General features: G+C 41.8%; 1 protein-coding gene across 1 annotated transcript in view; it reads right to left on the minus strand.

Annotated features, from left to right (window-relative positions):
- dnah6 (dynein, axonemal, heavy chain 6) overlaps nucleotides 1-12,856 on the minus strand; it is a 300,004-nt gene that overhangs the window by 44,412 nt on the left and 242,736 nt on the right. The window contains exons 67-70 of the mRNA XM_080188484.1: nucleotides 11,807-11,953; nucleotides 10,589-10,727; nucleotides 5,497-5,616; nucleotides 2,603-2,724 (exon numbers count right to left, since the gene is read on the minus strand). Of these exons, the coding sequence (XP_080044610.1) occupies nucleotides 2,603-2,724; nucleotides 5,497-5,616; nucleotides 10,589-10,727; nucleotides 11,807-11,953 (528 nt within the window). The remainder of the gene's footprint in view (nucleotides 1-2,602; nucleotides 2,725-5,496; nucleotides 5,617-10,588; nucleotides 10,728-11,806; nucleotides 11,954-12,856) is intronic.

Below are 12,856 nucleotides of genomic sequence, written 5' to 3' on the forward strand. Positions count from 1 at the left end.
TAGCATAACTTTTACCAATTACAAGACTTAAACATGACACAGGATATTTCTTAACAGCTGTTGTTCAAATGTAAAGTGATGCCCCATAGAAATACACTCTTCTCCAGAATTAGCACAAAAACATGTGTGCTCAAGTGATGCTGGATTGTCAGTTTTTTAAAACTTCTGGACAGAACACCAGGCAGCAATTTTCAGGGGAGGTTATTCCAGTGAAACAGCAAAACTTCAGGGAAGCAAACCTAGCCTCTGGATCCAAGAGACAGGAAATGGTACCTTTCCACCTGCAGCTTCCAAAGCAGCAATTATCACACAGCAAAATCTTCAAAAAAGAGACTTATCTTCTGGCAGATCCCATTTTCCAACTTCAGAAAGGGAAAAATAAAGACACTTCCCTCTCAACTCCAAAAACAACCTCTAAGCTTGAATGTTCTGTGAATAAACCAGCTTTCCCGTCACATAAACATACTTGTCAATCATCCCAATGAAGCTCCACTCTGCAAAATCCCGGGGGAAAAACAGCAGAACAGCATTAGTTCAGATTAAAGCCAACATTCTAGCCATTAGAAACAATTCTGCTGCTGCAATAACAATATGGGAATCTGGTAGACACTATGGGTCTGAGTGCTTAAAAAAAAACTGTTACAACAGATCCTGCCCAAGAACAGAGCTCAAATACATTTCTTAATGGCACAGTATTGTCACACCTTAGTGAATCTATACTGCAACTTTTCCAAATTATTTATTCCGAATGGGTTGTCCAAATCTGTACACAACACTCAAACTACAGCTGAACTAATCTTGTACAGTTACAATATTATCTTCTTGCTTTTGTATTCAGTGCCTCTGTATATAAAACATAGGATAGGATTTTTATGACATTTTCTGACTCCCAACCTTTTTTCAGAGATCTGTGTAAACTCACATTTTCCAATCCAAAGTTTAAGTTGCATTCCCATTCTCTGCTCTTTTGTCCAAAATGCACATGCCTTTATCAAGATACCAACAACAGTAAATAAAGTGAGTCTTACTGGACTTTTAACTGCTCATGATTTCACACATTACACTGTTAATGGTTTTGTTAATTTTGTCCAGTTTTCTTTCGTCCCACCCAGTGGCAGTTCCAAAGGTTTTGCAGTATCTTTGGTCTTTCCTCATATATGGAGTGAATATTCCATGACACTTGTAAATAACCTTTATCCCATCTGACACTTGCCCCTTACATTTAACCTATAGGTTATAGCACCTCATAAGCATATTCAATTGCTTTTTATAAGTGAAGAGGGTATCTTCTTCCAGCATTGTTTCATGCAGTGAAAAATGTCTCCTCACCTCACCTCGAATCCTTCTACCAATTACTTTATAGCTATGCAACTCAGTTAATGACTTCCACTGATGCAAACAAGGCCTTCCTGCCCACCTAATCTAGATCCCTCATAACTTCATGCATCTCAATTAAATTGCCCCTCAACCTCATCTGTTCCAAATCAAATGTCCCCAACCTATTTAATCCTTTCTCATGGCAAAAATCTCCTGGCAACATTTCCATAAATCTCTCCCGTACACTCTCTAGCGTGTTATAGTGTCAGGAACCGGATAAGCAGAATGAAATTTTGATCAGTTTATTATTTCCTACCACACTGGAAAGGCATGTCTGCTCAACACCTTTCTCGTTCCATACGACTTTGATCAGAAAATTCCTATGGAAGGAACTATGTGGGTGCACCCACTCCTTAACAGTTTTCAAAGATGTACAGGTTAGATGGATTGGCCGTGCAAAATTGCCCCTTAGTGTCCAAGATGTGCAGGTTAGATGGATTGACCATGATCAATGCACAGAGTTAAAGGGTTAGGGTGAGGTATTGGGCCTAGGATGGCTAATCTTTACAAGGGTCAGTGCAGACTTGATGAGCCAAATGGCCTTTTCTACACAGTAGAGATTCTGTAATTCTTCACTTGCAAACTACACTTAATGTATAAAGGCATCTCTATGCCTTAAATTGGATATAAGTTTCACCCTTTGATATAAATGATGGAGAAAAAAGTGCAGTAACCAAGAGCAAATCGTATTTTTAATATCATGTACCATTTGGCCTTTACGCTAAACATCTTTAAAAGTGCCAAGTTCAATGATATAACCAAATTATAATTATTTATTAATCATATTCTGTTGATTAGCCACAGGCTGAAATATTTAAATCTCAGAAGATTGGTGGTCTTTGCCAACGATTATAATTTACTTACAGTGTTTGATTTTCGAGATTATATCTGTCCATAAGACCTGAAATAAATGCTGCCGAGTAACTCTCTGACACTTATCAGCTTGGATAATGCAAACACTCAGTTAGCAATATTGTAATAAGTTGTGCAAAAATAAATAATGGACCAAGAAGTTGCTGAAGGATTTCATCAATCGTGTCAGCAAAAAGATCATTCTTCAATCTTCATTAAAGTGACAACGTACAATAGTGGCTAGAATTATTGGCTTCTGACTTGGCAGCATGGTGTCACATTGACGAATGTATCATCATTTCACAGAACATGAACTTTTCATTAGGAAAGATTGCTGAGATTATCTCATTAGCACAAAGCACTCAATACAAACCTGGAAAGCTAAATTAGCATTTTCATGCATCCCAAATATTTCTGGGTCATCAATTAGGGGAAGTCCTTCAATGTACTCTCTATATGCCAACAAGCTGTCTGCCTCAGGACTGAAGTAAATTCCTGAAATGCAGAACATTGCACAGGTTTAAACACTTGCTTTTTCCCAATAACCAAGTCACAATTATAATTTATAAACATCATGAAATAAGACATTATGCACATCAAAGAAATGCCCTCTAACGCTAACTATGGTCAATGCTGCAAATCTGTTGCAAAAACAGACAACGCTGGAACAACTCAGCAGGTCAGACAGCAACTGTGGAGAGGAAAACTGATGTATAGTTTCATTTCTGTGATTTCTACCTTTTTTTCACTCCATTCTTAAATCTGCAAAGCCAATGATCAGAGTGGATTGGGCAAACCCAATTCCATTCTTTGCTTGCTCCAAAAAACAAATTCAGAATCCAACTCAAGGTTCCCATAAAAGGGACAAACAAGATCCAAGCTGACAAGATGAGGCATTGCATCCCATCTTGGGCTTGATCTGACATTAGAATTTGCAAGCAAGAGAGTTTCTCCTCCTCCTCAGCTGAAGTACTGTATCCAGTTCTGGGCTCCACACTTTTGAAAAGCCTTGGAAAGAGTGCAGAAGAGGTTCACAAGAATGGTTCCACGGATGAGGAACTTCAGTTATGAAGATGGATTGGAGAAGCTGGGACTGTTTTCTTTAGAGAAGAGAACACTGATAAAAGATTTGTTAGTGACGTTCAAAAATATGAGGGCCCTGGAAAAAGTAGACAGGGAGGAACTGCTCCCACTCGTGTTAAGGTAGAGAACAAGAGGAAAGAGGTTTGAAGTATTCAGCAAAAGAAGCAAAAGCAACATGAGGAGAAAATCTTTCATGCAGTAGTGATTAAGACCTGGAAGGCACTCCCTGAGATTGTGGTAGAGGCAGATCTAATTGAGGGAATTACACTGCTATCTGAAAGGGGGGGGTAATAGCATTACGTCAACTGTTCATTCGAACAGCCAGAGGACACACAATGGCCGATTGGGCTCCTTCTGTGCTGGAACAATTCTGTGATTCTCTGTGTGCTTTCTCTCTCCTGTTAAGGGTTGCCCGAGCAGACAAATTGAGCAATTGTTAAAGTGGCAGATATTAAGCTAAAACAGCAAAATGTGCCCTGTGACAATGATGTCTTGTGTAGAAAACATTGAGATGCATGGAATAATATGTTGTTTTAAATGGGTAAGACTGAAGAAACAGATGAAGATTTGGTACTCTAAATGCATCCTATTCCATCACTGAACAGCCATATTAAGGTCTGAAAACAGTTTGTGACATTGTGAGAGAATCAACTCTAATTGCTAAACACACTGCATTGTCAGAATGGATGTTTATGGTGGGTTCTCCTACCCTGGTTGAAATGGTATGAAATTAAACTCCATCTAGTATTCTATAGATACTGGGTAGGATTTTACTTTGCACTGGCATTCCTCTATCCCAGCAAAAACGTTGACGATGAGCCTACCGCTGCTCTGGCAGGTTCCCCATTGCCATTCAATGTACAGCGTTAATTGCCTCAGATAGGGATTTTACCCCCATCTACGGAGGAAGTCCAATTTTGAGAACTGCCAGTCACTCAAATGACCAGCCACTCAAATCTCTGGTCTTTGCAGCTCCACTGGGGGTAGCCATCACTGCCAGATAAGGGGGTAAATTAGAGGGTGGGGGGATTTCTGCAGGGCCAAATTAGGAGGCTCCAGTGAATGGAGTGAGGTTGGTTAGAGTCAAAGAAACCTTACAGTGCAGAAGTAGGCCATTCGGTCCATTGAGTCTGCACTGACAACAATCCCATCCAGGCCCTACCCCTATCACCCCACAAATTTATCCCACTAATCCCTCTAACCTACGCATCCTGGGACACTAAGGGGCAATTTAGCATGGCCGATCAACCTAACCTGCACATTTTTGGGAGTGTGGAAGGAAACCAGAGCAGACACAGGGAGAACTTGCAAACTCCACCCAGACTGTGGCCCAAGCCGGGAATCAAATCCGGGTCGCTGGAGTTGTGAGGGAGCAGTGCTAACCACTATGCCACCGTAACACCCCCAGGGTCAGGGTGCACAGGCCAGGGGGGAGGGAAAACCTGGATGGGGACGAGGCCTTGAGAAGAAGGACCTTTCAGCCCCAGGAGAATGTCAATGAGCGAACCCAGAATCCGTCCCTTCTTTTCCTCTTATGAACCGAGCAGTGAGACCCGGTGGGCTTCAAACATGGCTGTGGTCACCCTCTATAGTGGTAAAAATTCCAAACCTATGGCATCCACCATCTAAAAGGACAAGAGCAGCAGAAGCATGGGAATACCACCATTTACAAGTTTCCTTCCAAACTTCTGATTTGGAAATATATCACTGTTCTTTCACGCTTGCTGGATCAAAAGCCTGGAATCACCTTCCTAACAGTGCTGTAGATATACTGCCTTGGTTCAAGAAGGTGGCTTCCCACTACTTTCTCAAGGGCAAGTTGGGACAATAAATGCTGGCCCTATCAGCAACATTTAAATAATAAATGAGAAAAAAACCCTTAGTGCTACTAATCTCAAGAGAGAAACTTTCAAGATTAGGTCACGGCATTTTTAATTATATCATAAATACACAACATGATAATACATTGGGCACATGATCATTGAGTCATAACAATAGGCAAGGAGACCATTCACCACATCAGGTCAATGCTGGCTCTCTGGACAGCGATCCCATCAACACATCAATCAACGATAAAGAAAAGCTGAAGGAGCAGGTTCAATGTTTAAAAACAAAACTTTTAAATATTTGTTAAAATTGCTACAAAGGATGAATCTGCATCATTGGTACTGAATCATTACTTGCCTGATGCTGAATACTTATATCCATCTGCCAAGATTCCTGGTGAGAAGAATCGCTTTAAGATGGTACGTAGACATCGTTGGTCCCAGGCATCTGTAACTCGACCTCCATAGGTGATCTCACCTATACAGTGTAATTAAAGCAAATAAATGTTATGACAATCTTGCATTCACTCCAAATAAAGCTCAAAATATGGTCTGATCTGAGTGTGCCCTATCAACATCCATTACTATGTGTTCTAGATTTCTTGGCATTTCTGAGGATGTAAGAAATGGGCGTGGATAAAAGGAAACCAGTAAAAATGGTGTGGGTGATTCTCCCAGCCCCATCAGCATTGCCACCTTGGCAGTGCCAGCCTAAGTCCCTTGGTTTGGCAGATGGAGTGAGCATTAGCAGGAAAAACAGAAATGTAGAATATTATTTAAATGGAGAGAGACTTCAGACTGCTTTCATCATATATGAATCACAAAAAGTTAGCATGCAGATTTAGCAAGTAATTAGAAAGGCAATTCAATAATGACCGTCATTGCAAGGGGGATTCAGTATAAAGGTAGAGAACTCTTACTACAACTGTACACAGCCTTGGTGATACCACATTTAGAGTATTGCATATGATTTTGGACTCCTTAATTAAGGGATATACTCGCATTGGAGACAGTTCATAGAATGTATAAGAGGTTGATTCCTGGGATGAAGGTGTCGTCTTTGAGCAGCTTTGGCCTATCTTCATTGGAGTTTGAAGAATAACATGTGACCTTACTGAAATATATCAAAATCTGAGGGTACATGACATGATGGATGCTGCGAAAACAGTTCTCCTTGGAGGGGAATTTAGAACCAGGAGACACAGTTGCTGCAATTCACCTTGGAAATGGTATACACTGCTGCTTTAGTGTACCACTGATGGTGAAAATGATTGTTTGAAGTGTTGAAATTGTAGATTCAGTGATAGTTTTACTGTTGAAAGTCAAGGGAGATGGTTAGATTCTCTCTTGTTGGAGATTGTCATTGCTTGGTACTAGTATGGCACAAATGTTACTTATACTTCAGGAGTTATGAATGGTGCTGGACATTACTCAATCATCAGCAAACATCTCTACTACTAACCTTATGTTAGAGGAAAAGACATATCGAAGCAATTGAAGATGACTAGATCTCGGATACAACCATAATGAACTTCGACAGTGCTGGGGTCGAGATGAGTGGCCTCCAACAGTGACCACAATATTCCTTTTTGCCAGGTATGACTTCAACCACAGGAGAGCTTTCCTTTTGAATCCCATGAACTTAAAATTTTGCTGGATTCCTTGATGCCACATTCAATCAAATGTTGCTTTGATGCCAAGAGCAGTCACTTTCACCTCAGCACCTTTGTCCATGTTTAGACCAAGGCTATATTGAGGCTCTGGAGCTGAGTCACCTTGGCCGACTCTAAACTCATTGGCCAGCAGCTGACTGCTGACTAAGAAACACTTGATCATACTTTTGATCACACTTTCCATCATTTTGCAGATGGTTGGGTGGTGGTAATTGGCCAGATTGGATTTGCTCTGCCTGTTGTGGACAGGACGTACATGAGCAATATGCCACATTGTTGGTTAGATGCCAATGTTGTGGCTGGAATACTGGAAGTCTGAAATGGAAACATAAAATGATGGACCACACTCAGTAAGTCATATAATGCCTTTGTACAGAGAAAGAGAACTAATTGTTCAGGTTGATGATCTCTCATCATAACCCTTCAATCTATTCTGATGAAGAGTCATCACACCATGGAACTGACAGGGGAAATAAAATAAAATTGATTTATTGACAAGGATTCGAACTAATATCCAGACTTAGAATAAAAACACCATTGGTTTAATGCTTGTGTGGACAGTAAACTTTGCGCCAGTGAATTTTTATGCCCTAGGGTCCCATATCAATTGGATGAGTTGCCTAACAAACCTGGTGTTGCTTGAGGGCCTGAATCAGCAGAAGGATAGGCATTGAGTCAGAACAGATAAAATAAGAAACATAGAAACAAAGAAAATAGAAGCAGAAGTAGGCTACATGGCCCTTTGAGCTGGCTCCGACATTCATTTTGATCATAACTGATCATCAAATTCAATATCCTGATCTCACCTTCCCCTTGTATCCCTTGATTCCTTTAGCCCCAAGAGCTTTATCTAGGGGGTGATTCTCCTAGCTTGCTGCGCTGGCCGGGAGACTCGAGTGGAGGCTGTCTCACAGGATTCCCACTGGGCGCCATAGCTTCCGTGAGTGGCAGGCAGCCGGGTTTCCAGCACCATCAGCTCCGCACCAGAAATTGGCGCAGAGCTGCATAATTTATGCAAACCCTCATTCTAATGTATTTCACACTTGATTCACGGGCCCAAGACTGACATCTGTAGGCCTGCCTAGATTCTCCCCCCCACGCCACCAGGAATGTTCCACTCCAACGGGATTTACAATAGCTCTCCACTCGCAGGGAGCTGGCAGCCCGACCCCACTGGAGTGAAGGGGGGCCATTGAGGGCCCCTAGAGGGTCAGAGGTAAGAGGGATGTCCTCTGGGCATTGCCAGCTTGATACTGCCAGCCTGAAACCCCAGCACTGCCCAAGGGGCAAAGTGCCAATGCCCAGGCATCAGGGTGGGGAAAGGGAAGGGACTGCAGGAGAGGGGGGAGGAGGAGGTGGAGGTGGTCAGGACTGCTTGTGGGGATGGGGATCAGGAGATCAGGGCTGTGAGTGTCAGGGATGGAGATCAAGGTGGGCCAGGGGCAGGGAAGGAGTTGAAGCTGGTCAGACATGTTTGTGGGACCAGCAATTGGGCCATAGGGGAGTCAGGAGGTCAGCAATGAAGAGTCTCAGGACTGGCCAGCGATCAGGAGGCCAGCATTCCAGGGCTTCTGCGCAAGCACCAATCTCAGCACTGACAGATCCGTGCATGCGCAGTGGCCCACTCAGTCCTATGCTGCCGGCCTCTCCAGTAGGAATAGGCCCCCTGACTTTTCCCGTGAATCACGCTAGTGCACTCTGCAGTGCACAGATTATGGGAGATTCATTTTGAAATCTTACTGAAAAAAACCAAAGGATTTACTTTAGTTTTTTTGTAAGTTCAACTCTTAGAATGTTTTTTGGGAGAATCACCCCTCTAATTTCTTTTTGGAAAAACATAATGTTTTGGCCTCAACTACTCTCCAGCCTTAGATGACTACAATCTCCAGGTATTGTATTCCCCACTCTCTGGGTAAAGAAATTTCCCCTCAGCTCAGTCCTAAAAGATTAACCCCTTACCCTCAAACTATGACCCCTAGTTCTAGACTCTCCAAACATCGGCAATATTCCTTCTGAATCTACCCTGTCTAACCCTGTTGAAATTTTTAAAGTTTCTATGAGTTCCCTTCTCCTTCTACTAAATTCCAATGAATACAATCCTAACTCTCTCCTCATATGACAGACCTGCCATCCCAGAAATTAGCCTGGAAAACCTTTGCTGCTTTCTCTCTATAGCAAGGACATCCTTACTCAGATAAGGACACCAAAACTGCGCACAGTACTCCAGGTGTGGCCTCACCAATGCAATGTATAATTGTAGTAAAACATCCCTATCCCTATATTCAAATCCTTTTGCTGTGAAGAACAACATACCATTTGCCATCTTTACTGCTTGCTGTACCTAAATGCTTACTTTCAACAACTAATGCACAAGGACATCAAGATCTCACTTAGTATCCATCTTTCTCAATTTACACCCATTCAAATAATAATCTGCTTTCTTACTTTTGCTACCAAAGTAGATAACATCAGATTTATCCATATTGTACTACATCTGCATGCCCAAGTTCATTCGCTCAGCCTGTCCAAATCACACTGAAACATCTGTGCATCCTCCTCACAGCTCACCCACCAATCCAACTTTGTGTGATCTGTAAATCTGGAGATAATAGATTTAGTTCCCTCTTCCAGATCATTAATATATAATGTGAACAGTTGGGTTTCAAGCGCAGATCCCTGTGGTACCCCAATAGTCACTGACTGCCAATCGGAAAAATATCCAATTATGCCCACTCTAGCTTCTGCTAACTAGCTTTCAATCCATCTGATGACACCACGCACAATCCCAGTGCTTTAACTTCGCATAGTAATCTGCTAAGCGAGACCTTGTTGAAAGCCTTCTGATAGTCTAAATAAACCAAATTCACTGGTTCTCCTTGGTCAACTCTAGTTCCAGCCTCAAAGAATTACAATAGATTCATCAGGCATGATTTATTCTTTGTAAATCCATGTTGACTTTGTCTGATTACACCACTTCATTCTAAATATTGAGCTATGAAATCCTTGGATAAGTCTCCGTGAGATAAAGGAAAATACAGATCGTGCTTAGCTGAGTGGGTTCTGTAGCTGAAACAAAGACATTTGATTAATGTAAAACTATATGTCGACACAAGTGGAATTTAAATAATGCTCTGTGTATGTGATATACAAGTGTATAAATATAATGGAAATCTGTGACTTGGCAGAGTGCTGGTTTAGAGGTCTCTCTAAGGTAGTGCTCTCCCTGCGTGCTGAAAGAATAAAACAATCATGACCTAGAATTACCACAGAGCAGAAGGAGGCCATTCGGCCCATCAAGCCTGCATTGACAACAATCCCACTGAGGCCCTATCCCCATGTGTTCACTCTGCTACTCCCCCTGACACTAAGGGGCAATTTAGCATGGCCAATCAAACTAACCTGCACACCTTTGAAATGTGGAAGCACCCAGAGCAAACACAAGCAGACATGGGGAGAATGTGTAAATTCCACACAGTCACCCAAGGCCTGAATTGAACTCGGGTCCCTGGCACTGTGAGGCAGCAGTGCTAACCACCATGCCACCTCTACCTGAGTCCCCTGTGTTCAGTTCATAAAACATTGCCATGACAGAACAACAACTGTTCCTCCTGCCACAGGAGTTATCTGTTCTGTGTGCTGTGTTTCACAGCATTTTGTGTTTATATTTCTGCTGTTAAGCACAATTAATAACTCTATGCACATGGTAAAAAACATTTCAATCTTTGCACAATGGTGATTTTAATATTCACACAACAGCTGTAAACTATGAGGACTCACCAGTAATATAAACTAGAGCATCCCATGGGACAGTTCCTCCTTGACAGTAAAGGTTCAAATTGAGAAGGGCACATTCTCGATCACTATCACTGAACTCATAACAAATGTTCCAACCCAATGGACCAAACTTCTTCCTTTCCTGAAGCAATACATCATAATTTCACACTATAGACAAGACAGGTACTTTATTAACAGAGTACCAATACAATTTTTCAATCATATTCTGACACAAAGTTTAATCCAGGTCATAACAATATGTATTAAATTGAATAACTTCAATGTAAAATAATCTTGTTTTTGAAGGCATATTTGGATGGTAAAAAAAGAATTATTGAAAGACAGTTGTTAGGCATGTGATATCATTGGTTATATTTGCACAGCATGTGCATCTTTAATCTTATACATTTGTTGAGAAAATGGAAAGGTGGAAAACCAAGTGCTTTTGATCATTGTGAGTGTTTTGCTTCCTTGGTTACTGCTTTTTGATTCAATAGTGTGTAACACCATGAAATCTTGAAAACATCAGCAACATTGTACGGAGAGGCAATTTTCCACAGTTAACAGTTTGACCAGTTGGATTACCAGTACAATTTCCAATTTCCTCAAACTAGTTGAAGGCTGACAGATTATCGTCAGTTAATGCAACTGTTAAGGCACGCTCACATTTGAGACCTCTGATGCATGCTGCACAGAACCTCCAATGCTGAAAGGTTATTGTTGGCGAAATTCTAGGTCCCTAATGTAAGGGGCACAGCAGAGAGGTTTTTAGAGCTGCCAGACTGAGTGACAAGACAAATGACAACTTGCATCAGTGTATGTGGTCATTGGCAGAAGAAAGATGTAACTTCCTTTTTTATAATAATTGCAAGACCTTTACTGAGTCCACAAGCTTTGGCTGCATAAGCACTGGATTTCCCAAACAGGTATATCCCAATACTTACTCCAGAGTGTGCCTGCAGTGGATTGCAGATCTCGAAATGTTATTTCTCTCTGTCTATGTTCAAGTGAACAGCCTCCTAAATATTTTAATGTGTTCCCAATAGTATTCCAGGTATCAAGTGAAACACAGTGAACTGATTGTTTGCTTCCCCACCCCATCACCAGCCTAGAACTGAACAGGAGCAGTGCAACCAAAGTGTTTTTCACAGGTTCAGAACTAGGAATACTGATTCCTGGGGGTTAATGCTATTAACTTCTTGTCAGTTAAATTGAGCTTACCTGAATCACAGCATGGAAGAAACAAATACCAAAGATCAGTTTCCTCCACTTCCTACCCAAGACATTCTCCTCAAAAAACGAGGGTGCAATCTCTGTGAAAGCTCGTCTAATATTTGCACGAAGTCCCTTCGGAGGTTCATTGGTGACCTGAAGGAGAACATTTTTTGTTAGCTTTGTTATTTCATTCTACATAAATCATTAATATCTACTTAAAATACATTTTAAATTCTGTGAACAAAGCTACTCATATGGTGAACATACAACGTATTTAAAATAGGTTCCCTTTCTAGTCCCCAGATCATCTGTTACCGTTAATGTTTCTCTCACTTCAGGTACCATCTCCTTCTCCTTCAATCACATAATCATCACTGCTCACCTTAAAGAAACCAAGCCCTGAACCCGCATTTCTTTGCAAATTACCAGTGCATCTCCAATCTTTACTACCTTGCCAAAGCCAAGAATTTCCATGCCAATCTTTCCAGGATGTCTACGTTTGAATCCACCCCTCACCTGCGCAAGCACACACACCAAGTTCTTATCTCTGCCACAGTACCAGAACAGCTCTTATCAAAGTTACAAATGACAATCCATTTGACTATGACATCTTGCTCCATCCGTCGCACTCTATCTGCAGCCTTTGACAAGGTTGACCACATGCTCCACCTCCAAAGCCTCTTCAACTTTGTCCAGCAATTGGGATTGCATAAGAACATAAGAAATAAGAGCAGGAGTAGGCCATCTAGCCCCTCGAGCCTGCCCCGCCATTCAATAAGATCATGGCTGATCTGTCGTGTCTCAGTTCCACATTCCCGCCCTCTCCCCATAACCCTTAATCCCCTTGCCTATCAAAAACCTATCAACCCGCGTCTTAAATATATTTAGTGAGGCAGCCTCCACGACTTCAACAGGCAGAGAATTCCAGAGATTCACCACCCTTTGAGTGAAGAAGTTCCTCCTCAACTCCGTTCTAAACCGCCCCCCCTTTATCTTGAGGCTGTGCCCCCTAGTCCTACTATTAGACTGGTCTGATCCTTAACTGTCCAAGTGTGG

The sequence above is a fragment of the Carcharhinus amblyrhynchos genome, chromosome 5 (genome assembly GCF_965287045.1).
Source record: "Carcharhinus amblyrhynchos chromosome 5, sCarAmb.v2.hapA, whole genome shotgun sequence".
NCBI lineage: Eukaryota > Metazoa > Chordata > Chondrichthyes > Carcharhiniformes > Carcharhinidae > Carcharhinus > Carcharhinus amblyrhynchos.